The sequence below is a fragment of the Rhinopithecus roxellana genome, chromosome 17 (genome assembly GCF_007565055.1).
Source record: "Rhinopithecus roxellana isolate Shanxi Qingling chromosome 17, ASM756505v1, whole genome shotgun sequence".
Lineage (NCBI taxonomy): Eukaryota > Metazoa > Chordata > Mammalia > Primates > Cercopithecidae > Rhinopithecus > Rhinopithecus roxellana.
In genome coordinates this window covers 55,018,630-55,046,627 of record NC_044565.1, presented here as the reverse complement: position 1 = coordinate 55,046,627, position 27,998 = coordinate 55,018,630, and the positions used below count along the sequence as shown (strand labels likewise).

Genomic DNA, 27,998 nt, shown 5'->3' with positions numbered 1-27,998 from the left:
ATTGAACCCATTTCCTTTGTAAACTACCCAGTCTCAAGTATTTATTAGCAGTGTGAGAACGGAGTAATACTCAAGGGTGAATTGATCTGTCCCAATTAAACAATCTTTGCTGACTAGGTCACCTCCTAATCTCTCCCAGAACCAGCAGCTCGTGGGTGCTCCGGTAGCCATGGAGTCTCCTATACATTCTAAGATGCCGCCTCCATGGCCTCGGCTGGTCCCAGGGCTGAGAAATGCCACAGGCTGTTACTCTATTCCCCAAGCCCAACATTCAGGTAAGTCTTAAGGGAAATTCCAACCTGTGTTGGGTGAGCCCCAGCCAGGCCAATGTGAGATTCTAGGAAGGCCTGAACACAGCCCCTGGGGCTACCAGGTTGGTGAGATCAAGGCAGTGATGCCCTCTGGGGAAGTAGGTTGGCATCAAAGCGCCCAGGCAGCAGCCACACGGCCTTGTGGGGAGTTCCCGCCCTTGGCCTCATCCTTGGTACCCACAGGGGGACCTGGAAATCCCTTTCGGTTGCTTGGTGGGGCCCCAGTCCCAGAGGATGTCTCCATCCTTGGGAAAGCTGTGTCCAGTGGCTGAAAACCACCTGTTGAGCAGAGCTGAGCCACTGACCACACCTCGCTGACCACGGGAAAGGCCCTCAGCCTCCCCAGCCTCAGCCTCTTCATTTACAGAGGGCGGATAATAAGGGAGCCCCTCAGAGTTTGTTAGGAGGACAGCATCATCACGTAGGTGGCCGGTGGCATCACCATCCTCATTTCCATCCAGTCCTCGGGCTCATTCCCAGCAAACTGAGCAACCTTCCTGGAGGCTGGTCAGCATCCTCTGAGAACCTCATCACACCATGGCCTGCTGGGGAGGGGCCGGAATGGAGACCTCATTTCTAAGAAGACAGGACACCTCTGCTCACCCTGTGGGCAATGGTGCTCACCCTGAGGGTCGGGTGGTCAGCAAATAAATTCCACTCCCAGAGTGTACTTAGGCGACTGGGACCCTAACGCAGCAAGGTGGGGGATGCCAGGCACAAGGCTCATGGTCAGACAGGGTCCAGCCTGGCCTCTGTGGCCTCGGCTTGGCTGAGGAAGCTGCCTCTCCGTCTTAGAAGCTGTATGTTTAAGATGAGGCTGAGGATGTTTATCCTGTGGGCTGCTTGCGGGCACGGAGGGGGTTAAGTGACCACAGCTGCTCTGCCAGCTGCCACTGCTCTCTCTTCCCAACCCCAGGCTCTGCAGCCGCAAGTCACTGGGGCTGCTTCCCCAAACCCCAGACACCCAGGAGTCCTATGTGGCAGGCACTCCTTGTTTTGAATTCTGGGAACCTCGGCTGTCGCTATCCATTTAATATAGTGATTAAATAACACAAGGACCTGAAGTATCTTGGAAGGAAAACCCTCATTGTTTGCAGGAACAGGTGATCCTCTGAAAATGCCTATTCACAAATGCACTTTATTAAAAAACACAAACACACATGCAGACTGAAAACGAGAGAACCATGGCCCCTGCTACAGCAAACACTGCCATGGAATGGTATCTGTGGAAGATCAAGATCATAAGGTGGAAAAATAAAGGAAGTAAAAGAGCAAAGAAAGCGGAAACGACAGCTCTCCTAAAAGCCGATTTCATGCCATGTGTCTCTGGTATAATAGCATGTATTAGAGCTAAAATTGAGGGCTTCAAAAACTGTTACCTGAGTTCTGAGTTTAATCATATCGGCTTCCATCTGGGAATTGGATTCATTTAGCTCCTTGATTTCTTCATCTAACTGTTTGATTTCTTCATCATTTTCTATACCTGTAATAATGAATATTAGTATGTTAAAACTATTATATACAAAAATATTAGAGTTAAAATGTTGGGAGTTTTCTTTGTTCCTTTTATATTTGTAATTGAATTTGCTTGGAAAATAGACTCTTGAATTAGAAAGGAAAAAGTCATCACAATCTTGAGTCTTTCTATTCCCTACCACTGCCCCTTCCCCACCTAAGTCCCCCCACAAAAACAATCGAGACACACAGAAGATTCCCAGGCACTTTGAGGGTCGAGCTCCCTGGGACAGTTAACCTGGGTCTTAGATATATCCCTGGGACACCAGGCAAAAACCACCTGGTCCTGGGTGCTGATTTGCTGAGCCTGGCCTATTTTCTCCTGCTTTTGTTCTCTCTCCCAACTCGCTCTCTGCATCAGACATTCTGCAAACACCCGAGGCTTGGAGCCAGGCTCTGCAGGCACATTCACCAACAAGGCCAGGTCCTCCCTGCCTTCACTCAGCTTAGGTTCTGGGTCGGAAAATGGGCAACAGACATGTAACCACAAATGAAGTCCAGCAAATGCTAAGGATGACCTCACCTTATCCACCAACAGGAAGCTGTGGGAAGTGGGAGAGGGACATGGGGACTGGCTGGGGGGAGACAGCCACAAAAGGGCTCTCTGAATATTCAACATTTAGCGAATAAAAAAAATCTCATTCTGAATGATTAAAAAAATATGTATTAACTAACAGAATTCCCAATTTGTAAACTCTGCCAGAATGACAACCTCAGCCAGGTGTGTACCTGACCATCTGAGTGTCCCTGGTGGGTGACTGCCGCTCTGCCGAGGTCCACAGGGCACATGGATCAGTCCTGGCATAGCTGGGCACAGGGCCCAGGTGCCCGTATTTACAAAGGACATTCTGGACACCTGCTTCCCTGACTGGCTGTGTCTGGTTTACTGGCAACATTACACTGCCAACGCCGAAGAGATGGAGATTCCTCTCTATTTGTGACCACTTGACCTCACACAATTGGGTGTACACAGAAGGAGAGAGCAGGAGTTTGGCAAATGCAATCAACCTAGAAAATTCAGGATTTGAGATTGCTATTCTCATTGGTCATACAGCACCACAATGGATCTTTACTCAAAACTAATGGAAAATGTATCCAGGCCTCCTAGGAGGCTCCCAGTGGGTAGATGCTGTTTTCAAGCTTTGCAGACAGAAGGGAAGAAGGGGTGCAATCAACCAGAGTCCGAGGCCTGAAAGCACCCCAAACCCCTGCTGACATCAGCAGAACAGAGGTGGAGGCTCCTCTCTACCAAGACGTCAGAAAGATGAGAGTAAGAGAAAGTGACGGATCAGTGGGATTGGGCCTTAGATGCTGCTTTTAGTGAAATGAAAAAAAAAAAAAAATTTATACCCCCAGGATAAAAATACCCAATGCAAAAAAATCCAAATTCATAAAGCAACTAAATTAGGAATGAATGTGTCATTTAAGAAGCATTCCCCACAAGCTTCTGTTAAACTGCAAGCATCCAAATGCCTCTAGAACACCTCCGTGTGAAGGAGGCCTCAGAACGCGACCTGGTGACACTTCCACCCTCCACAGCCGTCACGGGCAAATTTCTCAAGCATGTTCCTAGGGATCCCATCTTGCAGAGGCCTTTCAATATATTTCTATCAAAAACCTTGGACCGGGATGTTTAGTTTGAAGAATTTATGAGAAATGTCAAACTAACTGGCCTATCACGCTTGGTTATCTAATTGATCTGCCAGATCAGGTCAACTGTTCTGACAGAAGTCAGTGTCATTTTAAATCCAAACAAAAGTCTTGACCCAGGTCCCATGACAACCTTTCATCTCTAATTTTGTTCTGGGAGTGATGGATGGTGGATATTACTTCCGTAGCTCTGCTCTGTCCTGGGGGACCACCCTCAGGCCCAAGTGGTCACCAACAGCCCTTTGTGGGAGCCTGGGAACGTCTCAGTCCTGGGGCTGCCCATGTGGCTCCATACAGCATGCCATTCCTTTGTAAGGGGGAGGAGGGAGACGGGGAAACAGTGCCAGGAAGAACCGGGAGGTCACAGAGACATTCCCGGCCCATAGGATTCTGGAGGAGGAGGGAATGTGGAAGAGGAGGGCCTGCAAACTAATTCTGCAGAGCTGTCCACAGCCACATCCCTGGGACAGCCTACGAGCCCCCAGGCATGTGTGAAGTCCCCTCAGGGAGAGGAGAGCTCTGGGTTGGGTGGGAATTCCCCTTCCCCCTGCAGCAGGGCAGTGACTGGCCCAGGAAGCAGTCCCTGGGGTTGCTGGGGCCCCTGAGCTGAGCCTCACTTTGTGGATGGTTAGGCTGAAACTAGAATTTTGTTGTTGTTGTTGTTTGTTTGTTTTGAGATGGAGTTTGCTCTTGTTACCCAGGCTGGAGTGCAATGGCGTGACCTCGGCCTCCACCTCTCGGATTCAAGCGATTCTCCTGTCTCAGCCTCCTGAGTAGCTGGGATTACAGGCGCCTGCCACTACACCTGGCTAATTTTTGGTATTTTTAGTAGAGATGGGGTTTCACCATGTTGGCCAGGCTGGTCTCAAACTCCTGACCTCAGGTGATCTGTCTGCCTCAGCCTCCCAAAGTGCTGGGATTACAGGCGTGAGCCACTGTGCCCAGCCACAAACAGGGTTTTATAATACATTCCACCAGTTGGCCTGTGAGCCCTCAGGAAGAAACTGCCATTATAAAAAAAACTGACCCGAGCAGGGAGGGCCCCAGCTGAAAAGCAGCATCTCAGAGCCAGAAAATCCACCCATTGGACACCAAACCAAACAAGCAAAAAAATCCTACTCAAATTAGCATAGCATGGTCCTGGAAGATTTTGATTTATTTCAGGATCCTGGTAGCGCTTGAGAGACCAGCGTCCCGTGGTGAACCCAGCCAGCACTGGTCACTCTCACTAATGGCTTGGTGGAATTTCCAAGCCTCTTGGAATTTCCTTCTCCTTACAGCTGAAAGAGAAATGTGAGTTCCCACACTTTGGAGCTCTCAGGAATATTAAGCGAAATAAGTAGATGAAGTTCCTGACAAAGTGCTTCATGTTTTCGGGGCTCGATGGAGGTTAGAGTTCCTTTCCCTAGCTTGCTTTCTGCTGTGATAGTAAAAGGAAAGAAAAAGCATTATCTTATTTCCTTCTCTCCTAAACACTGCCCCTGTCCCCACTACCCCCCAAAAAGCCACTGATTGTACAACTTCAGCCAAGGTGCCAAGGCGCTAAGAGGCATACGGCGAACTGCAACAGGGTTCTGAAGGGAGACTCACTAACAGGGTCACCCCGGCTGCTCAGGCAGAGCTGAGGGCTAATGCGTGATGAGATCACTCCACAGATAAAGAAAATAAGGGGATCCTTGTCAGGGGGAGACATGAGAGTAGGCTCGTCCCTAAACTTAAAAAAGAAAGAAAGAAAAATACTTTAGAGCCAGAAGGGAACCTCCAGGACATGTGGCATAGCTGCTTCCCTGTCACACAAATGCTCAAGAGAAAGAACTAAAATCCGGTGCCAGGGTCCTTCTTGGCCAAGTCAGTGCCTCAGGTGGGTCCCGGGGGCTTCTCTGTCCCGCACAGTATCTGAGCCTCACACGGAGGGAAGCTGCTGAGCATCTTGTGAGAAAATGACCCCAGGAAAGGCTTTACACTCAGGATATGAAAGAAAAGAAGGCCGGGCGTGGTGGCTCACGCCTGTAATACCAGCACTTTGGGAGGCTGAGGTGGGCAGATTGCTTGAGCTCAGGAGGTCAGGAGCAACATAGTGGGCAACATAGTGAGATCTCGTCTCTATTAAAATATTTAAGGCCAGGCACGGTGGCTCACGCCTGTAATCCTAGCACTTCGAGGGGCGGAGGCAGGTAGATTGCTTGAACTCAGGAGTTTGAGAGCAGCCTGGGCAACATGGCGAAGCCCCATCTCTACCAAAAATACAAAAATTAGCTGGGCGTGGTGGTGCACAGCTGTAGTCCCAGCTACTCAGGAGCCTGAGGTGGGAGGATCGCTTGACCCTGGGAGGCGGAGACTGCAGTAAGCCAAGATCGTGCTGCTGCTCTCCAGCCTGGGTGACAGAGTGAGATCCAGTCCAAAAAAAGAAAGAGAGGGACTGTCTTTTCCACATCTGTGGCAAAGGCAACAGGAACACAGAGCTTTGGATGCGAAGAATGGTACCATGGCAGCAGAAATTGGATGCTGTGCCTCTGTCCTCTGAAGAGCAGCAGGCAAGATTCCCTTTCCTGGATTAGCTACACAGACACGGAAATGATGCCTGGGCGCAGCACACAACTGTGCTGTGGGGGTCAGTAAGAACCCTCTCGGTTTGGTGCCAACAGTGTCAGGAATCAACAGCCCCAGGCAGCAGCATCCACTTGGACTCAGGAAGACCTGGGTGGGACCCACTTCCACCACCTGTTCTCCCAGTGACCTGCAGCTCCTCTTTTTCACCCATGGACGTGTGTGCAGTAGGATCTGCCGAAGGGGAACTTTCTGTCCTGAAACTTAGCACTGCACGAACTGTGTCCAGCAACTCGGGTGGAATGCAGCGACCTGGCTGAAGGCTGCCTGGCAGCAGGAGCTGGGCCCAGCGGGTGGGCCGTGACCCTGGAGTGCCCGTGCCCTGGCTGCTTTCCGGGGGATGAAGACCAGTTGTTGGTTCCTCTAGTTTAGAGTCACAGACCAACTGCTTATCTTCATCCCTCCGAGTTAGCACCTGTTTTTGTGAATTAACTCCTTGTGTGTGGCAGTAATGGGAATGTCTAGTGCCCTAAATGCCGACTCAGGCCCGCCAACGAAGAGACGGCCACCTCAGGGATCTGCCCACCGCTGCCCAGGTGGACCAGCCCAGGTGTGAACGGCTCCTCCTCTAGGTTCGGCAGGTCTGTTCTCTCCACATTTTCTTTCCTTTTCTGTTTTGAACTGGACTACCTAACCTAACCGCCACTTCCTTCATTAATGGGAACAAAGGCACACGGACTCAGATCAATTGTCTAAGGATTTCCGCTTTAATCCAGGGTTATTCAGGGGTGAAATGCCCTCTCAGTAGTTTGAAAAGCGCCTGGCATGTGGATGGAGCTCAGGGAATGTTTTCTTTCTGGCAAGGAACACTGCTCCGTACTAACTGGGAAGCAAACATTGGCTATCCTGTATCTCAAAAGCAGGGTCCTTACACTGGCTGCTTGGGACTGCACCCGCAGGGAGAGGTTGTGAGGGTGGGTCAGGGTATTCTGGAAGGCAGAAACTGACAGGAGCAGCCTGGGAGGCAGGATGCCTCCAGGAGCCCCAGACTCTGAGGACCAGTATCAGGAAGCTGATGACCTTTCTGGTGAACAATGGGCCACATGTTGAGGAATAGTTTGTGCCGGCTGCTGGCACAGGGAATCCTGCAGGCACACACGTGGGACATGCAGGCATCGCTCATGCTGTCCTCAGGACCACCAATAACAGTCAGATGAGAGGAGACCCCCATGGCTGTGGCCAGGGGCTTCGTGCCTGCATGCTTGGGAGCTGCTAAGGTGTGGCTCACTCGGTGGATTTGGGGAGGAGGTGCCCTTTGGTAAACGTACAGCAGGAGGGTCCCAGGTTCTGCCCAGGGTCAGCTTTACAGGACGGATCTGTGCATCACAGGTCTGGGAGCCCTCAGCCCAGGGCATCCTGTGCTTTGTGGTGCTTGAAGAGCTTTGCCGGCTCCTTTTAGAAATACAAAATTAGGGGTGCATCTTGCAAGTGAGAGCTGAGAAGGGGAGGCTGGGCTTCTGCTGTGAAGGGGACCAGTCTGCTCAATGGCTGCAGGTTACAGCTGATCTCATTATTCCCAGGGGCCATGCGCTGTAAAGTTACCTGCACACAGGCTGAGAGCAGAATCACTGCTTCTGGAAACAAGGGGCCAAGCTCCTGCCAGCCTCTGGTCCCATTTTTGTCGGTTGAAAAATAAAAAAACCCTGTTAATATTGTTTGACTGTGTCCCCACCCAAATCTCATCTTGAATTATAGTTCCCATAACCTCCACATATCTTGGGAGGGACCTGGTGGGAGGTAATTGAATCATGGGGGTGGTTACCTCCATGCTGTTCCTGATACTGAGTTCTCACGAGATCTGGAGGTTTTATTAGGGGCTTTTCCCACTTCTCTCTGAACTTCTTTCTCCTGCCACCATGTGAAGGAGGACATGTTTGCTTCCCTTTGCACCATGATTGTAGGTTTCCTGAGACCTCCCCAGCCATGTGGAGCTGTGAGTCGATGAATCCTCTTTTCTTTATAAATTACCCAGTCTCGGGTACTTCTTCATAGCAGTATGAGAATGGACTCATACACCTGTTTTATGTGTGCTCCAATTTAAAGACAACTTATTTAATAGATACTGTGGATTCCTTAACATTGAACTCAGAGCCAACAGTCAAAACCATGACTCCTGTCTGAAGGGAGCTTGGCTAACGTGTGTGTTTTCTCTGTGAGGCACATCACAGCCCCCTGCACTTAGGAACACCAGACACTTCAGCTGCTCTGTGAATGCACAGGAGTAACTACAAAAACACTGAGATCACTGCCTGTGTCTACAAATTAATTTCCGCAGGGAGGTGAACTCGCAAATAGAGTCCCCAGGTCATGAGAGTGGACTGTGCATGTTTCTAAGGGTTTAAGTGGCTCTCTTCTCTCCTGCTCCTCCAGAGGCCCCCAATTTTCCTTTGCAGAACTCTCTCCACACCTGTGCCAGTTGGTGACAAGAGACACCCTCAGAACAAAACAGATTTGCAGTGGAATCAAGAAAATCAGGCACTAGACATGCTGAGAGTGAGGGCAACAGGGGAGGGGGTGCCATCCTTGTTATCTGTGGCCTGGGGGGGCCCCAAAGCTGCTCCTGGGTAGAGAAACCGCAGATGAGGGCCTGAGGGACAGAGGCAGAAATGTGGGCACACTGGGGTTCCAGGGAGCAAATCGACCAGTGCTGGAGAGACCCTCAGGACTTGGGCTTGTGATTCCGGTGAGTAGTGAAGTTGGTGAAGCGGGGAGACGGTTTTGAGAAAGACTGCTTTTTTTCTCAAGTTGCTTAGCTTTATAGATGAGAGAGCCAGAATTATCCCTGCCGCTGCTTTCTAAGAAAAGTGAGCTGTAACTGTTAAAGGACACAGAGCTGGCGTGGCTGTGCCCGCTGGGCCTTCCTGACCATATGTGCCATGAGGGCTGGAGGGGTGCTCACCGTTGCTGGCCCGCTGTTTGATGGTCAGCATCTGCTCTCCAGAAAGCTTTGCCTTCTTCATCGCTGACGTGGCTCTCGGGCATCCTGATAGGCTGTGGACAAGACACAGGATGGCCATTAGTCAACTGTCCAGTGTCCCAGCCCCGCAGGGAAGCAGTGGTAAGCAAGGTGTAGAAGAGCATTATTTTACTAGGTTGGTTGCCAACACAGGACGGCCATTAGTCAACTGTCTAGCGTCCCAGCCCTGCAGGGAAGCAGTGGTAAGCAAGGTGTAGACTAGCATTACATTACTAGGTTGGTTGCCAGCAAAAGGCTGTCTGACAATGAGAAAAAGCAAAATCACCAATGTGTGCAGTATGACCGTCATGCACACGGGGTGCCTGTGTGTGTGCATCATGTGTGTGTCCGTGTACTCAGGCATGTGGTGAGCGCTGGTCATGGGCGCTCGGCTGGAGCTGCCTCTCGGGGGGATCTTGGGAGCTGGGGCTCTGAGAGCGGAGGAAATTTGTCCTTCATTGTGTAACTTTCAGAGCTTTTTGAAACTTTTATAGAGTGAAAATGTTGCTTAAAAATCTTCTTTATTATGGGAAGCATCAAGCTGATAGAAAGGTTGGGTTTAAAAGTTAATTTCAAATCTACAGAAGTAGAGAGAGCAGAATAATTAACTCGCCCCAAACTCAGCTGTCTCTCAAGGCTGGTCACCTGTGCCCTCCTGCTTCCCCAGTCTCAGGGGTGAAAACATAACCGCAATCTCCTTATCTCACCCACAATTTTTAGACCGTTTTCTAATATCACCAGCTATTCAGTCTGTTTTCAAACTTCCCGGTGCCTCTTCACTTTTCTCAGCCACTGGTTTGTTGACATCAGGACGTGTCTCAGCTCTTCAGAGTGCATGTGGCAGACGTGGCCGGTGGCTTCCGGGGCAGGAAGGCGTCTCTGCCTCCTTTTCTATCCTGTTGGGTGTTTGCTGAAGATGGCATGTCCTGTGTGCGGAGCACCTCTTCCATGCAGTCCCGTGCCTCAGCTTCCTCACAACTCCTCAGCCTCTGAGGGGCCTTCCCTTCCTCCCAGGGGCTCCTGGACATGCTGGTCAACTGGAGTCCTCACTGTGCTACCGGCCAGGGGCTATCTGGCACTTAACTACGGGTGAGGTGAAAAACTTCTGTAGATAATGTAGTTTTTCTTTTTTTTGAGACAGAGGCTTGCTCTGTCACCCAGGCTGGAGTGCAGTGGCACGATGTTGGCTCACTGCAGCCTCCGCCTCCTGGGTTCCAGTGATTCTCCTGCCTCTCCCTCCTGATTACAGGATTATGGCCTCTGGGATTACAGGTGTGTGCCACCACGTCTGGCTAATTTTTGTACTTTTAGTAGAGACATGGTTTCACCATATTGGCCAGGCTAGTCTTCAACTCCTGACCTCAGGTGATCTACCCACCTCGGCCTCCCAAAGTGCTAGGATTACAGGCATGAGCCACTGCACCTGGCCTATAATGTTTTATATATGTATATGACATACATGTTTATTCTCTCTCTCTATAATATTGTATTCCACCTGTATATTAAGTGTTAGACGGACCCTGTCCATAAGTGGTGTGATGGCCAGCAAAATAAGGTAGAGTTTGGCTGGGGTAGTCAGAGGAGCGCGCGCCCGACTCCAGGGGAAAACCATCTTCCTTCTGGCTCCCCCATCTGCTGAGAGCAGATATGTGTTAGGGATATATCTAGAAACACACTTGACTAGCGCAGGCAGATTACATAATTATTAGAAATATCTCTTTAATAGCTGCACTAATATAATTAAGCTTTCTAGATATTGTTTTTGTAATACATTTAAAAAAATTTTTTTTGAAGAAAATGGGAAAATTCATAGCAGAACTTGATCGTATAAATACATGTTCCACTGGGGATATTAGCGGTTGTTTTGGGGAAGTCCTATCTTAGTATAAAAATATTTTCAGAATTCTTCATCAACACCACAGGTCTAAGTTGTTATTTTTTTTGATGTGAGGTTTGCATGTCATAATTATAACAGAATATTCATAAAATTCTAAATAATCATTGCTGTTGCCTGACTGTGTCCCCTGAAAACGCGTGCACTGAAATCCTGACCCTCACCGGGATGGTGTGAGGGGGAGGGGTGTGTGGGAAGTGAGGAGGCCTCGTGATGGGATCCGTGCCCTTATAACAGGGACCCAGAGAGCTCCTTCACCCCTTCTCCCGTGTGAGGACAGAGTGAGAAGGCGCCGTCTACCAACCACAGTGCAGCCCTGGCCTGACGCTGAATCTGCTGGCACCCTGGTCTTGGACTTCCAGTCTCCAGAACTTGGAGGAATAAATTTCTGGTTTCTACGCTGCCCGAGGTATGGTATTTGTTTTTGCAGCCCTAGAACGTCTAAGACAATCACCAGTATTTGTTGCTCATCCCAGAACTCTGTGGTTGTGAACTGCTGTGTTTGCTGATGATGTTCCCAGGTTCAGTGGGAGAAGGAGCAGCAGGGACTTTAATCCCAGCGTCATCAGCTCTGGCATCATCAGCTCCGGCATCATCAGCTCCCGTGTCCTCTCCCATCCAGGGCAAGCCCCACGGGAAGCCCCAGGAGCAGAGAGGCCTCTGGGAGCCGGGTGGCGTGACGGGGTGGGCACGGTGGGCGCCCTGGCTTCTCCTGCTCGCCCTGACTGCATCCCAGGAATCTGGATAGTCCCTGAGGGGGTCCTGGCTCATGGTTCCCTTTGCTGTTTTTTTGCTCATTTATTTGTTACTAGACGTTGGCACTGCTGCTTCTGATGGAGCCTCTCACCCTGCCTGCTGCTGTTTACACCGGAAGTCCCTGTGCTCCTCAAGCTCTCTTTAGTGTGGGGCGTGAACAAACCCCTCGCGTTCCAGAGGGAAAAGGCTCCTCTTCAGGCCTCCCTGATGGGGCCTGGGCAACAACCTGGCAGTCGCCCCCACTCCGGGGCACCCTCCTGGGTCTTCCCCTGCCTCCCCATCAGATCCCAGCAGGACGCCCTGCAAATCCGGCTGGGGCGGGGCTGATACTTCTGCTTCCCTAGTTTATCCGTAAATCTGCTTCTGACGGTGAGCTGGATGTTTTCATTTGTAAAAATAAGTTTTCAGAAGATCTGTTAAGGCTCTCCTAAAATAGGATGCTTGGATTTTAACACCACTTTTCCCTTTCCCGCCACTGGACACACTGCGGCTGTCGCACACATCTTCCTGCAGGTGTGCCTGCACTTTGCACCCCCCCCCCGATCCAGGTAGACTCTGCAGTCAGGTGACCACATCTGGCAAATCCTTCGTGAGACCAGGAGGCCCATCGGACCTCACACCGCACCCCCTGATGCTCTAATGCACATAAGACGTGGAGCTGGCTAGGAAAGACTCATGCATTCCTGTTTGCTCACTTGTGAAATGAGAATAAAATATTGAATTGACTGTGTTTGTGAAGTTTAATGAAAAGAATGTGTATTCCTGAAGGCAAAGATTAAAATGCAATTTTCGTTCACTGCTCTGTATCCCCAGGATGGGAGAGTGCTGGAGACAGAGCAGGTGCCTAGTGACGATTTCTGAAAGCATAAAATGTCTGAATGCATTTTGTGATGGCTCAGTGAGTGGAGGCCCAGGGTGAATGTGAGTGCACCCAGGCCCTGGAAGTTGCAGGCGGAGTCCCCGAAGAGGCCTGTGGCAGGATTTTGCAGGACTTCCAAGTTGAAAGAAGACTCTTGGCCGGGCGCAGTGGCTCATGCTTGTAATCCCAGCACTTTGGGAGGCTGAGGTGGGGGGATCATGAGGTCAGGAGTTTGAGACCAGCCTGACGAACAGGGTGAAACCCTGTCTCTACTAAAAATACAAAAATTAGCTGGGCATGGTGGCGGGCGCCTGTAATCCCAGCTACTGGGGAGTCTAGGCAGGAGAATCTGTTGAACCCGGGAGGGAGCAGTTGCAGTGAGCCGAGATTGCACCACTGCACTCCAACCTGGACAACAGAGCAAGGCTCTGTCTCAGAAAAAAAAGAAAAAAGAAAAAAAGACAACTCTTGAGTGCGGCTGCCGCCCTGGGCTGAGATGAGAGGAAGGCTGGGGTGAGGGCCTCCTGCAGAGGTCCTGAGACTGTGACTATAGGACCAGGATGACGCCTAGTCGGTCCATGGTGCCTGTGGCCCCGCCCCGCCCAATGTGACCCTCAGAAATGCAGGGAGCAGCTCCCATCTTCCGTCCTCTGAACCTCCCCGGCCCCTTCGACTTGCCCTGTGTTTGTGAATGGCATTTAGGGGCCAGGAGCTGCAGGTCGGGAGGGAGGGAGGGCCACAAAGGCCTGCGTCCTCCCCCTTGCCATCCCCTCAGCGAGCAGCCTCTGCTGTTTGCCCTGAAACCCCTCCCTTCTCTTCATCACATCAGTCCAGGTCTGTGCTTCTCCCTCTGCAGGGCCCCTGGGCCTCAGCCTAAGTCCCAACAGTTCCATTCCAGAGCTGAGAAACGGCCCCAGGGGCTCAGCTGTGATTGCCCCCCGCCCCCAGGAGAGCTTCCAGCAGCTTCTCTGAGAGCAGCCACCAATGCTGGAACATTTCCTAGAGTAGGGGTCCCCGAACCCTGGGCCGCGGCCTGTTAGGAACCTGGCCGCACAGCCGGAGGTGAGCGGTGGGGAACCAGCATTCTCACCGGAGCTCTGCCTCCTGTCACGTCAGCGGCGGGATTCGATTCTCAGAAGAACGCAAACGCTATTGAGAACTGCGCCTGCGAGGGGTCTAGGCTGCGGGCTCCTTAGGAGACGCGAATCCTGATGATCCCAGGTGGAACAGTTTCATCTGGAAACCATCCCACCCTTTTTCTGTGGAAAAATTACCTTCCACGAAACCGGTCCCTTGTGCCAAAAGGTTGGGGGCCGCTGTCCCAGAGGGGCCTTGGTGACGGGCTCTTCTCGCATGTGCTGCCTCCCACTGTCCACTCACCAATTCCCCAGGCCAGCGATCTCCCCTGCCGCTCGGTGAACGCCCCTGGCGCTCCCACTTGAGTTTGCTGTCCCGCCCTGTCCCCATCCAACTGACCTCCCAACTCTTTACTGTTTTGTCCACAAAGCAGAGCCCGGCCTGCACCAGGAGGCCCTCCTGGCCCGGGCTCGGGCCCACCACAGCGTTGCCTTCCTCGAATCCCGTGCCCTGGGGCGCAGCCTCCCGGGGCGTAGACATGGGCGGTTCACATCCTTGGTTACTTTCCTCTTCTGCTGGTCTAAGGGTGGTTCCCCGCAATGCGGAGCACATTGCTGTGTGTATCCCGGTGTCCAGGAGCCTTTGCAGATGGGACGTGTTTAGTAAAAATGCAGAGAATAGAAAATGGAAACAGACTGACATGTCAGCGATTTTTCCTTTAGGATTCGGCTTCTGCAGAAACTGCCCCCAGTCTCCACCTCACTGGGGGTGCGGAGCTCCCCAGCCTCTTTCTCTTTTATGGGTCTTGCTGCAGAATTTTTAAACATCTGCTCAGGTAAGTCCTTTAGGGCAGATCTCACTTTCTTTTTCCCACAGTAGACTAAATGCTTGCAGAATTGTGGTGCAGGCCTGGCGGAGAGCATTCACCCATGAACGAACAGCTCCGTAGTGGTGGGGCGGAGAGTGGAACCTCGTTTCCCTGGCTCTGCTTCAGGCTTGCCTCTGGGGGATTCTTGTTACCCACAACCTAGGAGTTCCATGGAGAAGCGAAGGACGGGCTCAGAAGTCAGACTTTCTCTGCTAAGTCCTGCTTCCGCTGCTGACTCATTCTAGCGACCTCTCTAAGCCCAGGTGTTTTATTTGTAAAATGGGAATTTAAAAGCAAACAAAATTCCCTACCTCATAGGGATATTTTGAAGGTTGAATACAGAGGAAGGATATTAAGTGAGAACCACGAAAGGCAGACGTCAGGATAACCAGGCCTGGGAGAACAGGTGCGGTTCCGTCCTGTGGAAACAGCCCAGTGGGCTCCGGCCGCTGTAGGCCTGGCTCTCTGGGGGACACGGTTGACAGCCTGAGGCGAGGCCCCTCTGCGGCTGGGCTTGGTGACCCAGCTCCCAGAGCCTGGCTGTGTTGGTGCGGATGTCTCTGCCGCCTTCGCTCAGCGGCACCAACAGGCCCCTTCCCCGTCCTCTCTGTCGCTGGGGTCCCTCCCTGCTCCCACTCGTCAAGAGGGGGTGCATTTGCTTCTTCAGTGGCTCTTGCCTCATGACACTGTCAGCTCCACCCCAGCAGGGCCATCCCTGTGTCCTTTCCATCCCCTCCACTCAGAATCGCGGTTCGTGCCAGGGACACCATGGGCCCTGGAGGAATGTCTGTCGTGTGAATAAAATAGGAAGGACAGTGTCCTGCCTCCCAGTGGTCAGGAAGCAGGAGGGGCCGAGAGGCCGAGCTGCTTTCCGGCTCTGATTCTGAGGAGGGAGAGTGTGGGGGTGCATCCTCCTGGGTGCACCTCCATGGAACCCTGACAGCCACCCCTTCCCCACGCCCTGCCCGGAACTCCTGGCCTCCAGGCATCAGACAGTCGGCCAGGCTAGTGTCCCAGGGCTGCCTGGCCCATCTCTCCTTTGTCCTGTATTTTATCTTTTCTAGTTTAGAATTTTTTTTTTTTTTTGTCTCTTCTTAACCATAGGTGGCTTTTCCTGCATTCAAACCCTTAGACCGGAGAGTGGCTCCAGGCATACAGGTGCCAGGCACACAGCACCACCCGAGAAACTGTGTGTGACTCCCTGTGCATCAGAACGCTTCATCGCCAGCGGACACCCCGTGGCACAGTTATCTCTTTTTTTTCTTTTAAAAATATTTTAATAGAAACTAGGTCTCACTATGTTGCCCAGGCTGGTCTTGAACTTCTGATCTCAAGCGACCCTCCTGCCTCAGCCTCCCAAAGTGCTAGGATTACAGGTATGAACCACCACATTCAGCCTTTTTGTTGTTGTTGTTAAGAAATAAAACAGAAATTTTCACGGCTTAAAGTCCCATGTTAAAAATTTTGTATGATCCATTACTAAGACATCACACAAGTACTCTCCAGCTCAGGCAGTGTTTGGGGACCCAAGACAAGCGATCGTTCTGAGCTACTCTGTATGGATTAGCAAATGAAGCAGAAGCACTTGGGAAAATCGGACAGGCCCCACGGACAGCAGTTCTGTGGTGTCTGCCAATTCCTGGCTCAGGAGCAGAGCTCCCTGCCGGGTTCCCAGAAGCTCTGGGCCCTGGTGCGCACCCCCAGAGGAGAGAGGAAGGAGCGCTCAAGCCCCAGTGCCACTCATGATGCCCCCTCCCTCCTGTTTTAGATTCAGCAGAGAAACCAGCCTAACAGGGAGGAGGTGCTGCATAAGGAGCCAAGGACATTCCCAGCAAATACTTTCACAGCTTAAAAGCCACAGCCAAAAGCAGCTGCTGAGACTACGCCAAGACAAAGGCGCATAAAATGAGGATGGACATGGTGCACGGTTGGCTGCTTTGACTTGACTTCAGGGAAACCCCGTCACCCACATTCTCTCGCTGCAGGCGCTTCCTTCAAGGCCACTGAGTGAGAGCGGAGTGAGGGGTGACAGCTATGGGCCACCCTGGGGGTGGACCTATCCCATTCCCATGCCCCAGCGTATGGGGCCTCACTCTCTGGCTGGGGGCTGGGGCCTGCATTGTAGGGTGAGAGGTAGACCAGAGGACGCTGGGGTCCGGCCCGCTGGTTCCATCCCAGGGTGGACCCCTGTTGTCTGCAGCACCGGGGCCCCCGCAGATGCTGTGCTCCAGCGGGGCTTCACACGGCCACCTTGTCCTCAGCTCCCCATGGGGGCCTCAGCTCCTGAAATCACTGTGTGGTCAGAAGGTGGCTCCTGCTGGGAGGTGAGCACTGGGATACTTGTCTACTCTCATGTCAAAAAGGCCCATTTTCTCATGACTTGATTAAAAACTTCCTTATTAAGTGTATTTAAATAGTCATATCTATTAGGGATCTCCCCATCCCGGCTTCTCCTACCTTGAAAATAAAGGAACAGAACTAAGTGGTGTGTGGCTAATTAAGTGCATGAGCGAGAACCACCCAGGGGACCCACCGCTCCGGGAAGCAGAGGCCGCCGGTGCAGGGAGACAAGCCCCCCATGGACGGGGGGATGGGGGCGCCACACTGCCGGAAACTGCAGGGTCCACATTCCTGGACCCACACTGAGGTTCAGCACCGGCTGTGCCCACAGTCTCACGCTGCTTCTCTTCACTCTCAGTTAATAAAACTGCCTGCTGGGAATGACAAATAATGGTGTTATTTAAGGAGCAGGAGCCTTCAGCAAGAGTTTGGGAAACTAAATTAGGAAACAAAGACGGGCCTGAAGAATGATGCATTCTGTCCAAACGCGGCTGTGTCGGTGCCGCCAATTCCAATCCAGTGACTGCACCGCCAGCTCAGGTCCAATTTGGAAGCGAACCCTGTGAGCCGGCCCAGCACAGCCCTGGGGGTGGTGGCCCCGGTGTGGGGACAGTGCCATCTAGCGGTGGCCTGGGGGCCTGGGGGTGGCGCTGGCCCAGGGCTCTTAGGGGAAAGTCCACACACCTGGTTCAGCCACGGAGGTCAGCCCACGGCTGGTCTCGGGTGGCGAGAGGGTGATTACTATTTCATCCACACGTTGGTTCTGAACGTGAGACCCAGCAGCCTGTTACAGAAACGCTTCTCCAATTCAAGTCAAGTGCTGCTGAGGGTAGGTTTGAAAGTCACCAAGTGTCAGTGCGGGAAGTTCTGGGCAGCAAGTAGTTAAGTGGCTGCTCCACCCGCTTGCCCCAGGCCCCAGACGTCTGGCACCAGGCGTCAGCACCAGGAATTCCAGATGAAGGTTCCAGGGGAGGCCCCGACATTTTTATCAGGACATCAGCCTAGAAGGGCCTTTTTCTGGAGAGCATTACGGTTGGAAATAACTAAAGAAGTGAAACTTTCGAAGGGGGATATGGTTAATAAGACACAGATTGGGAAGAAAACTAAGTAATTTGAGAGGAGGTGGGAGTGTGTGCAGCTTTGTTGCCCCTGGAAGGTGCTGGGATGAGGAGAACTCGGGACAAAGAGCCCAGCCAGGTGCTGTCTGCGATTCAGTAGCCTCTGAAAATCAGCTCCACCCAGCCAGGGGCAAACAGTTTCCTTCCCATTGAGTTTCACTCTAACAACATTTTATTTATTTTACTATTCACTATTCCACCACTACTATTATAATACTCTAACTGTATATAATTTATATGAGACACCATCTACTCCGGGTGCATACATACACTATTACTGTAGATTTTAATCCTATTCTTGTCATTGATTGACTCATGATGACGGAGCGCATCGCCTCAGTAAGCAAACATGGATGTGGTGCAGCAGCCACAGCCTCTCCTGCGTTTGCCCCAGTTCCACAGAAGCAGCTTTTCTCTGGTTTGCTTCCCGGACTCTGGCCCCAGCATGTGTGAGGAAGGGCAGGAGGGTGTTTTTGGAGCCAGGTGACATTTCTGCCTCTGACTGTGTATCAGATCTGCTTCCATCTCAGTGGGAAGCAATGGCATGATGGTCCCTTCTCAAGCCAAGATCCAGAATTTGGAGGTTTTTCCCCTAAAAATATTCTGTGTCAAACAGGGTGCTCTCAAACCATGGAGCGAGGGGAGTGTTTCCAGAACTGTGACCTCTGTGCCGGGTGGATGACTCGGCCACAGCCACACAGGCAGGTGGTACAGGAAGTGCAGCCCTGGGTGGCTGTGTGACCACCCAGAGGGCCCCCAGCTCCCAGCCCAGGTCCCTCCCACTGGGGTGCATGTCCACCTGCCTCAGGAAACAAAGGTCCCTCTGAAAGCCTGAGGGATGGCAGCTACCCACACAGCTCATTCTTGCAGCCCAGGGAGTCCACCTACCTCCTGCCAAGGGATGGACTCTGGAGCCACTGCTATTTAGCAGTGACAATCAAAACACTGTTAGGAGAAGGAGGCCTGAAAAGAGACGTTTTGAAGAGTCACTTCCGTACAGTCCTAGCAGGAGGGTCATGACAGTGCTAACAGCAGTGGTGAGCTGCTGTGAATGCTTTACTTATCATGTGCTGGTAGGCTCTTCAGACTTGATCCACCGCTCAAACAACCTACGACCATCCCATTTTACAGAGGAGAGAACCGAGCAGAATAGCTAACTTGCCCCAGACCATACAGTCAGAAAAGGCAGGGCTGAGTTTACACCCAGGTCATCCAGCACCGGCCTCACTCTCCACTCCTCCTCCTGCGGCCTCTCTCTATGCACCCGTGAGTGACAGATGCTACGCCCAGGCCCTGCCAGTGCAGTATGGGCAGAGGACACTGTGAATACACGTGCCACAGAGGGAGGCGCACGATCCGACGACATGATGCTCTGCACCATTACAGAGGGAAGTGGAGTCTGCATGGGTGTTTAAAGATAGACGTTTGTTTGAAGAGGACAAGGAACAGTGGAAGGGCTGAAGAAGCCTGAGCAGCATGTCTCCAGCTTTGAATTTAGGTCTGGGTGCAACCAAGGGGCAGAGAGACAGAGGGAGCTGGAGGGATGGGTAAGAGCTTATTAGGGAAGATCTCAAGTGCCTTACGGAGGAGAATGGATTTATCTTCTAGGCAATGACAAAGGATTGGAAGCATGTAATCCTGGCAACCACACAGTAGAGTTTGCTTGGTGGAGAGCTCACTGGCAGTAGCATGGAGGATGCTTGCAGAGAGCAGAGGGCAGTGGGGGGCCAGGGAGGAAGCTGGCAGAGGGAACTGGGGGAGGAATGAGGGAGTACAGCCTGAAGCAGCAATGGCAAGGGTACAGAAGAGAGCACCCACTCAAGAGGAGTAAGAAGGGCTGGGGCTTGGTCACCCATTGGATGGGGCTTGCTGCTTTTGCATTCCAAATTGATAGTTTGGTTGAGTATAGAATACTGAGTGTGCAAACATTTTCCTAAGAGTTTTGAAGGCATTGTTCTATTTGATTACTGTTTCCCACATTGCTGTTCAGTACATCTTTTATTAGCTTCCTTTTCTTTTGTCTCTCACTTTGTCTCTGTTTGTCTCTCTCACTCTCTGAATCCCCATTCCAGGTTCTCAAAATTTCATGATGATGAACTTCTGTGTGGTTGGCTATGATAGTTTTATATGTCAACTTGGAGAGGATACAGCACCTGGTTGTTTAATCAAATACTTATCTAAGTGTTGCTGCAAAGGTATTTTGTAGAGTGACTAACATCTACCATCAGTTGGCTTATTTTTATTTTTATTTATTTTTTGAGACAGAGTCTTGCTATTACCTAGGCTGGAGTTCAGAGGGATGATCATACTCACTGCAGCCTCCAACTCTTGGGCTCAAGCAATTCTCACTCCTCAGCCTCCCGAATAGCTATGACCACAGGGATGCATCACCATGCCTGGTTAATTTTAAAATTTTTTGTGGAGATGGTGTCTTGCCATGTTACCCAGATTGGTCTTAAACTCTTGGGCTCAAGTGATCCTTTTGCCTTCTCCTCCCCAATACTGGGATTGCAGGTGTGAGCCACCACACTTGGCCTCGTTGACTTTAAGTAAGGAGATTATTCTCAATACTCTCAGTGGGCCTGACTGAAGCAGTAAAAAGACTTAAGAACATAACTAAGGTTTCCCTGAGGAAGAAGAAATCCTCCCTGTGGAAGGGAACCTGTCCTGACCAAGAGTTTCTAGGCTGCCTGTCTGCCCTACAGATTTTGGACTTGCTGAGCCAGCCCCAGATGGTGTCGGACAGTTCCTTGTGATGAACCCATCCGTATATAAATCCTATTGGTCCTGCTTCTCGGGTAGAGCCCTGGATGACACAGAACCATTTCATGATTGCGTGGCTACTCAAAGAGGCCTACGAGGCCTTTATATCTGAAAACTCAAGAGCTCTGTTATGGGGATTTTCCTTGTTTTCCTTCTTTGGGAATTTTCTTTCTTCCATTTTCTCTATTCTCTCTACTTCTTCAGAAACTCCTATTAGTTGATTATTAACTGTCCTGAATTCTTTCTCTATTTTTTTAAACAAAATCTTTTATCTTCTTTTCTCATCTCTTTATAATTTATGGGACATTACCTCAATTTTGCATTTTAACTTTCTAAGTAAACTTTTTATTTTTTAAAAAAGATATTCGTATTCTCTGAATGTTTCTTGGGTTATGAATACAATATATTTTAATGTTCTTTCTGTTCTTTTCTGTCTGATGACAAATTATAGGTTTTTAAGAAGACTGCTCTCTTTCCAGAGATGTTTCTGCTTCTTCTGAGCTTTTTTTGCTCCCTGGTAAGGCTGGTTTGTTTACCTGGTTTCTGGCATGTTGTTTGCTGCTTGCCTTCAGTGGCCAGAGTCCTTGGCTGTTCACTCATACTTCCCAGACACTGGTGCCTGGAGGCCCTTTATCTTGGATCTGTTGGTTCTAGAGAAGAGGCCCCTGCTCTCTCTGGAGTGGTGGGGAGTGGAGAAGGCAGAGGAGCAGGAGGAGCCGCTGGATTCCCGGAGTCACACAGGACCAAGGCCTTGGGGCCTCTCCGGGTCACCTGATGTTCCCATCTTCAGTACAACGGCTCATCCTGTTTCCAGCTCTTCTTACCACCAGCTCCAGAGCTTCTGTTCTAGCTTCTCCTTCTTCTGGGGAGGAGGAGGCCTGTGGCAGGGCACCCAGGAGTCGAATCCCTCTTAGAGAGTTCAACTGGTCCTCTGTTTTCTGACCGACTCTGAATCCTCACCCTCAAGGTCCCAGCCTCTTTTCTACGGAGGTTCTGCATGCTCCTCACTCCTCTTTTTCTGGGTTCTTTCTTCCCTCTTTCTCTCCACCCCCTCCCTCCCCTACCAACTCCTCTGCAGGGAGCTGAGGCCTGAGCCATGTGTGCTTGGGCTGGACAGCTCCCAGTGCTTTGTGGATGGGATGCTCTGCACTTCCTTCCTTATTTAGTTACTTAGTTGCATTATATTTGTGGGTTTGTAAGAGGATAGTGGGTCATTGTAGTAGTGTTTTAAGATTTAGTGGAGATAACTGTGATTTCATTCTGTAGAGCTTGGCCAGGAGTCCCAACAGAGATGCCTAATAAACCCAGTATTGAGGAACACACATGCACCTTTCTACAAAGTGTCCGCCATCTTTGTGTGGGTTGGGTCTGTTTCCCCGAGAGCGCAGGGGGTGTCCACTCTCAGTCCTTCTTCCCTAGGGATGCTCCTGTGTGCTCAGCAGGCACCTGGCTGCCACATGATGGCGAGGGCTGGCCCTGGGACCACATGGGTCTGAGGACAGAGGCAGAAGTGTGGCCTGCAGCCTGAGTGTCCTTTGAGAGGGGCCCCTTCCTTCCTCCAGGGACAGGATGGCTGTTGTGGCAGCAAACTCACCCTGAGGTGGTCTCCAAGTGTCAGGGGCTGAGGTGCAGGACCCAGGCATCTGGGCCCCTGGCAGTCAGGAGCCGCTGCCTCACTGCGGCTGCTGTGTCCATGGTGAAACCCTCCTCTGCTGGGAAGACCCCTTTTGGGCTGCCTGCTGCTGAGGACTGAGTCTAATCCCAGCAGAAGAAGGGAAATGTTTGGTTTTGTTTCTCCTTTTGCTTGCCTCTCAGGAGGCTCCGTTGTTAACATTATCACTGCTGTGGTTTGGCTGTGTTTCCCGAAGGGATATGTTGATGACCTGGCCCCCACACCTGTGAAAGGGACCTTATTGCACCTCATTTTCTTTTTAACATGTGACCCATAACTCTTCTGCAAATGTGAGCTTTTGCCCTAAGCTCTTCAAATGGCCTCGACACGTGGGAGGAAAAGATCATCAATGTGGAGACACTTGTCCTGCTGCACAGCCCTGTGGCCTCCCCGGGCAGACCCAGCAGGGGTGCCCAGCTGGTGGTGCTGGCTGTTACAGTCATAGTGGTTGTGATGGTGAGGGCTGTTTGTGTAGCTTGTTGCTGTGGTTGTGGTTGCAGCCGTCATTGTCATAGCTGTAGCTGTTGTAGCTGTAGTTGTCAGAGCTGCAGCTGTGCAGCTGTTATTGCTATGGTTGTGGTTGCAGCCATTGTTGTCATAGCTGTAGTTGTCAGAGCTGCAGCTGTGTAGCTGTTGTGGCTGTGGTTGTGGTTGCAGCCATCGTTGTCATAGCTGTAGCCATTGTAGCTGTAGTTATCAGAGCTGCAGCTGTGCAGCTGTTGTGGCTGTGGTTGTGGTTGCAGCCGTCGTTGTCATAGCTGTAGCTGTTGTAGCTGTAGTTGTCAGAGCTGCAGCTGTGCAACTGTTGTGGCTGTGGTTGTGGTTGCAGCAGTCATTGTCAGAGCTGTAGCTGTGGCAGTTGTAATTGTAGCCTTTTCTCCACTCGGGGCACTCAGGTTCATCCTATCTGGCTCAGGGCTTCGGCTCCAGGGTCCTGGAGGAAGGAGCAGGCAGCGGCTGGAGTGGGTGTGGTTGGCGCTGGAGGGCAGCCTCTGAGCAGACCCCAGGAGGGAAGCGAAGGCTGCAGGGGGTGCTCAGGTCAGGCTTCTGGGAGGAGCAGCGACGAGGCTGGGTGCCTGTAGGAAGACCCTCAGCGGGCTGCACGTTCAGCCCTGCAAGTGGGTCAGGCTCCTGGCAGGAGGAGTGACGAGGCTGGGTGCCTGTAGGAAGACCCATGGCTGGCCTCATGTTCAGCCCTGCAGGTGGGACTCGGGTCAGGCTCCTGGGAGGAGCAGCGATGAGGCTGGGTGTCTGTAGGAAGACCTGTGGTTGGCAGCGTGTTCAGCCCTGCACTGCCAGTGGTGGTGGCCCTCATCTCCTGTGGTCAAATTTACATTTATATTTACTGAAATCAAACAATTTAAAAAAGTCAGTTCTCTGTCACAGGGGCCAAACTTCAAGAGCTGAGTAGCCTCAGGTGTCCAGTGACCATCACGTAGCACAGTGTTGGCCTGGGCCTCGCTGTCCCTGGCACAACCCACAGGATGAGGCCACGCCTCCCCCCAGCGGGACCACCGGACAGAGGTGATGTGGGATGCTCAGTGGCTTTTCAGGGAAAGTGCCACGCCCTCTCCATGGGGGTTGGGGAATGTTTTCAGTTTGGATTCTAAACAGAGAGCAATTCTTGCTATAGAACAAATTTAAATAACAGCTAATACAGCAGACTAGACTTACTAGACATACTCCTATGCTTAGAACCCTGCATTGAGCATTTTATATACATGACCCCAACGAGTTCTTCCAACAATCTGTAAAGTAGATTCAGTTTGTTATTTTCTCCATGTCTCTCCAGGGTTAGGTAATTTTGGGCCCAGCAGAGCAGGGCGGCGCTCCGTCCTCTGGGAAATACTGCCTTCCTGGAATGTTCCTTCCAACCAAGACTGCTGAGAAGGCTGGCAGGATAGGGGCCAGAATGTGTCGGACATCAACGCCAGCCTGGATGGAGAGCTCGGATCCCAGAGAAGGTTGAGCGCAGGGAGGAGAGGGGCGTGGGCCTCTGCATTTGAGCTGCTCTCATCCTGAAGTTTGCGCCTTAGGCCTTCGGAGGCCAGCCTGTGACACCCCGGCCAGGTCATGCAAGGGTGGCGCCGGAACACTGCCCTCCATGGCTCCTTTGGGGAGCACTGCCCAGCCCCTCTGCAGTTCCTCTGGGGAGCACTGACCAGCACTCAGGGGATGGATCCATGCAGCGAGCTGTCGAGAGGAGAGAGTAGGGGAGGACTCCACAGTATCCTAGTCAATGCATATTGAGTCGTCCAGAGGAGAAAGGGGGTGGACTCTGCAGTGTCCCGGCCGATGCATAATTTGTTCTTCTTATGCATTTTACCACCATTTTGGCTAGCATTTGGTACTTCAAGGAATAGTTATTAGAGGCAAAAATCACAGAAAAGGCATTTGCATTTCAAAGGCTTCGCTTTATGGATGCCAAATCCCAGACACAGAAGGAACTCCTTGCAGCAGCCATAGATTTGGAAGGATGCATCCCCATCAGGTAGCGGCTAAGGAATCTCCAGGGAGGAGACGGACAAGGGAGAGGAGAGGAGCAAAGGGGTTTAGATGCCTGTGGGTTCTCAGAGAGTGGCCTGAGAGCCAGACTTTCTCTCCCTCCCCTGAGAGCAGCATGGAGCTGGGGAAAGAGACCTCAGACACACCACTCCCCTGCCTTCCTGATGGCGACAGACATAGGAGGCCTCAGGGCTGGAAGCTGGGAAGGTGGAGGAGCCGCCCATGAGGCTGGTGCTCAGGCAGGGACAGGGGCCCCCCAGGAGCTGCCACTTGCCCCAGAGGTACACCTGGGGTGAAGATGGGGGGGAGGCACCACAGCCACCGAGGTTATGGAGAGCAAGCTCTCACCATACAGTGGAGGAGAAGACAGCAATTAGTTAAGTTACAGGAAACAGATACATTGGTAGAAATTTACATGTTATAACATAATTCCATTAAAAAGTTGGCATACTCCTGAAAACCTACCTACTCTTCCCTTAAGAATCAAGTAATATTATGTTTATTAGAAATTATTTGGAGAAATCAAAAGGTCGGAATTACAGTCTTAGCTTCACACTAATTATGAGGACGTCAAAGTTTTTTGTTTGTTTGTTTAATTGAGATTAATTCACATACGGGGACTTGCATTTATTTATTTATTTTTATTTTTATTTTTTTTTGAGACGGAGTCTTGCTCTGTCGCCCAGGCTGGAGTGCAGTGGCTGGATCTCAGCTCACTGCAAGCTCCACCTCCCGGGTTCACGCCATTCTCCTGCCTCAGCCTCCTGAGTAGCTGGGACTACAGGCGCCCGCCACCTCGCCCGGCTAGTTTTTTGTATTTTTTAGTAGAGACGGGGTTTCACCGTGTTAGCCAGGATGGTCTCGATCTCCTGACCTCGTGATCCGCCCATCTCGACCTCCCAAAGTGCTGGGATTACAGGCTTGAGCCACCGCGCCCGGCCGGAACTTGCTTTTAAAACATCGGATTCTCCATCTCTTTATTGGATATAAGAATGATCCTGTTAGTTTGTCTTGTCAATTTTTTGTTTGTATATTGGTTTTCCCTATAAAATTTTAACAGGCTAAGTTTCTCGGGACAGAGACTGTCTTGAAATCTTTATTTCTCTGAAGATCCTAGCACAGTAGCTAGATAGCCTCCTTCCAGTGGGTAGAATCCTAAGGTGACCCCAAAGTCTCCCCGTGTGCACCTACTGTGCATGGGCTTCTGTCCTTGAGTGTGGGAGGCCCTGTGAACACAGTATAGTCATTGCTCCCATGATGGTGGGACATCCTATGAGACCCCAGCCCAGCTGCCACGTGGTGAGGCCATCAGCTGTGTGGCCAGGACCTGGGGACCTCATCCACGGAGGATGACTCTGCCCAACGTCCAGCAGGACAGGCGGGCCTGACGGCTGCAAGCTCAGGAGCTGAGTTCTGCCAGGAACCCGAAAGAGCTGTGAGTTGGACCGTGAGCTCCGGGGGGATGCCACCTGCAGAGGACCCCCTTAGGCCAGCCTGGGCTTCCACCATGGGAAAACTGAGCTAATGACGGGGCCTGGGTATAAGCTGCTTTGTTTGTGCCACTTTGGAGAAGAAATTAGAAGACCAGCATGGTGCTCAGGCATGGAACACAGTTTGGCTTCCTGGGCTAGTGCGGAGGGCCCTGCTGAAGCTCAGTGCTTTCATTCAGCATCTGCTGAATGCTTCTCAGGCCCTGGGGAGGGCTGGGGGATGGGCGAATGTGGGAGTGCCTCAGGAGGAAATCTTCCTGCAAAAACAAAGCAGGGTCATGCTGCACCCCGTCAGCGCTGGGCCAGAACACTGGCTTGTTTCAGGCAGGGGAGGACCAGATGTCACCTCTCACTCCTGCTATTCACAGGGCTCTCTGCGATTCACAGTTCCAGACAGATGTTGAATCTGACTCTTTCCCTCCCAACTGTTTGCCGTCACACACTAAAAGATGGAGATTAAAGTAAAAGAAGCAAAGGGTTTGAGGGGCTTTTGGGAGGCAGCACCGGGCACTGGGCACCGGGTTAATGCAGGGTAGGCGTCGGGGAAAGCGGAGGGCCCTTGATGCAAGGGCCTGAGGCAGAGCAGGGAGCTGACTCCAAAGGTCAGAGAGGTCAAGTCCCTGAAGGCCTCCTTGTAAAGTGATTCAGTAAGGCCAGTTTTCCCCAGGAGTGGTGTGGGGGCAGGGGGAGCATGGGGTGGGGGTCAGGAATATAATTCTCAGAAGCGAGGTTCCTCATGACAGCAGGCGGTGGGGTGGGGTGGTGCTCACTGAGTCCTGCTTTCTTCCCAGAGCAGATGCAGGAGGAGGCGCATCCTGGCGAGGATCTCACTTTAGCAATCCCCACCCCTGCTGGCGCCCCAGGCCCCTCTCCATCCTGCAGGGCTCTGGATGGGTCAACCTGCCTGGCCTCCAGGACTAGAGATCACGGCCTGGACACAGCGCAGCGACATTTCCTCTCTTTTCCCTGAGGTGGTGACCTGGCCAGATGACTGAAGGGTTGATAATAAGGGGCCGCCAGCCCGGAATGGGGGCATGGGGCTTCGCAGGAGCTGGGGCACAGCAGGGTTCAGCCCTGGATAGAAATGCTCTCTGTTTCCCTCCCTTGTGCTGCATTTACTCCTGGGCTGGGGCCACCCTCCCCTCCACCTCCTGCCGATCACAGACAGACCCAGAGCTCGGGAGAACTTTCCTCCTGTGTTACAAAACAAGGTGCATTATTGAAACATCTGTGGTCAAACAGAAAGCTCCCACCGGGCCTGGAGGAGCCCCTGGCAATGTGGTCCTCATTCCCACCCCTCTGCCTAGGGGGGTCTCAGAGAGTTGAGGGGACCTCCCTGGTTGGGAAAAGGGGAGCATCCAGGGAGTGCCAGGAGAGTCCTGGAGGAGCATTCCGAGGTGACAGTCCCAGGGCTCTGTCTACGGCAGGGATCAGCATCGCTGACACACCAAGTCTTTATTCCCTGATGATGTGGACTTTGGAGTCATCATCAGGGACTTGAGCACAGAGCAACTAGAACCTCCTGAGTGTGCCCTGTCCATATATCTGGTCTCTGGACAGGGTGGCCGGTCCTCGTCCACGACAGCGAGAGCAAGCACCCCTCCCCTCCACACAACT

At 51.9% G+C, this 27,998-nt stretch overlaps 1 protein-coding gene across 9 annotated transcripts in view; it reads right to left on the bottom strand.

Moving 5' to 3' along the window:
- MYT1L (myelin transcription factor 1 like) overlaps positions 1 to 27,998 on the bottom strand; it is a 542,339-nt gene that overhangs the window by 10,357 nt on the left and 503,984 nt on the right. For 7 of the 9 annotated variants that reach the window (XM_030921195.1, XM_030921198.1, XM_030921196.1 and 4 more), the window contains 2 exons: positions 8,983 to 9,074; positions 1,691 to 1,794 (listed from right to left, as the gene is read on the bottom strand). In XM_030921195.1, the coding sequence (XP_030777055.1) occupies positions 1,691 to 1,794; positions 8,983 to 9,074 (196 nt within the window). Of the gene's footprint in view, positions 1 to 1,684; positions 1,795 to 8,982; positions 9,075 to 27,998 lie in introns of all 9 variants that reach the window. The other 2 variants (XM_030921201.1, XM_030921203.1) reach the window with 1 other exon arrangement.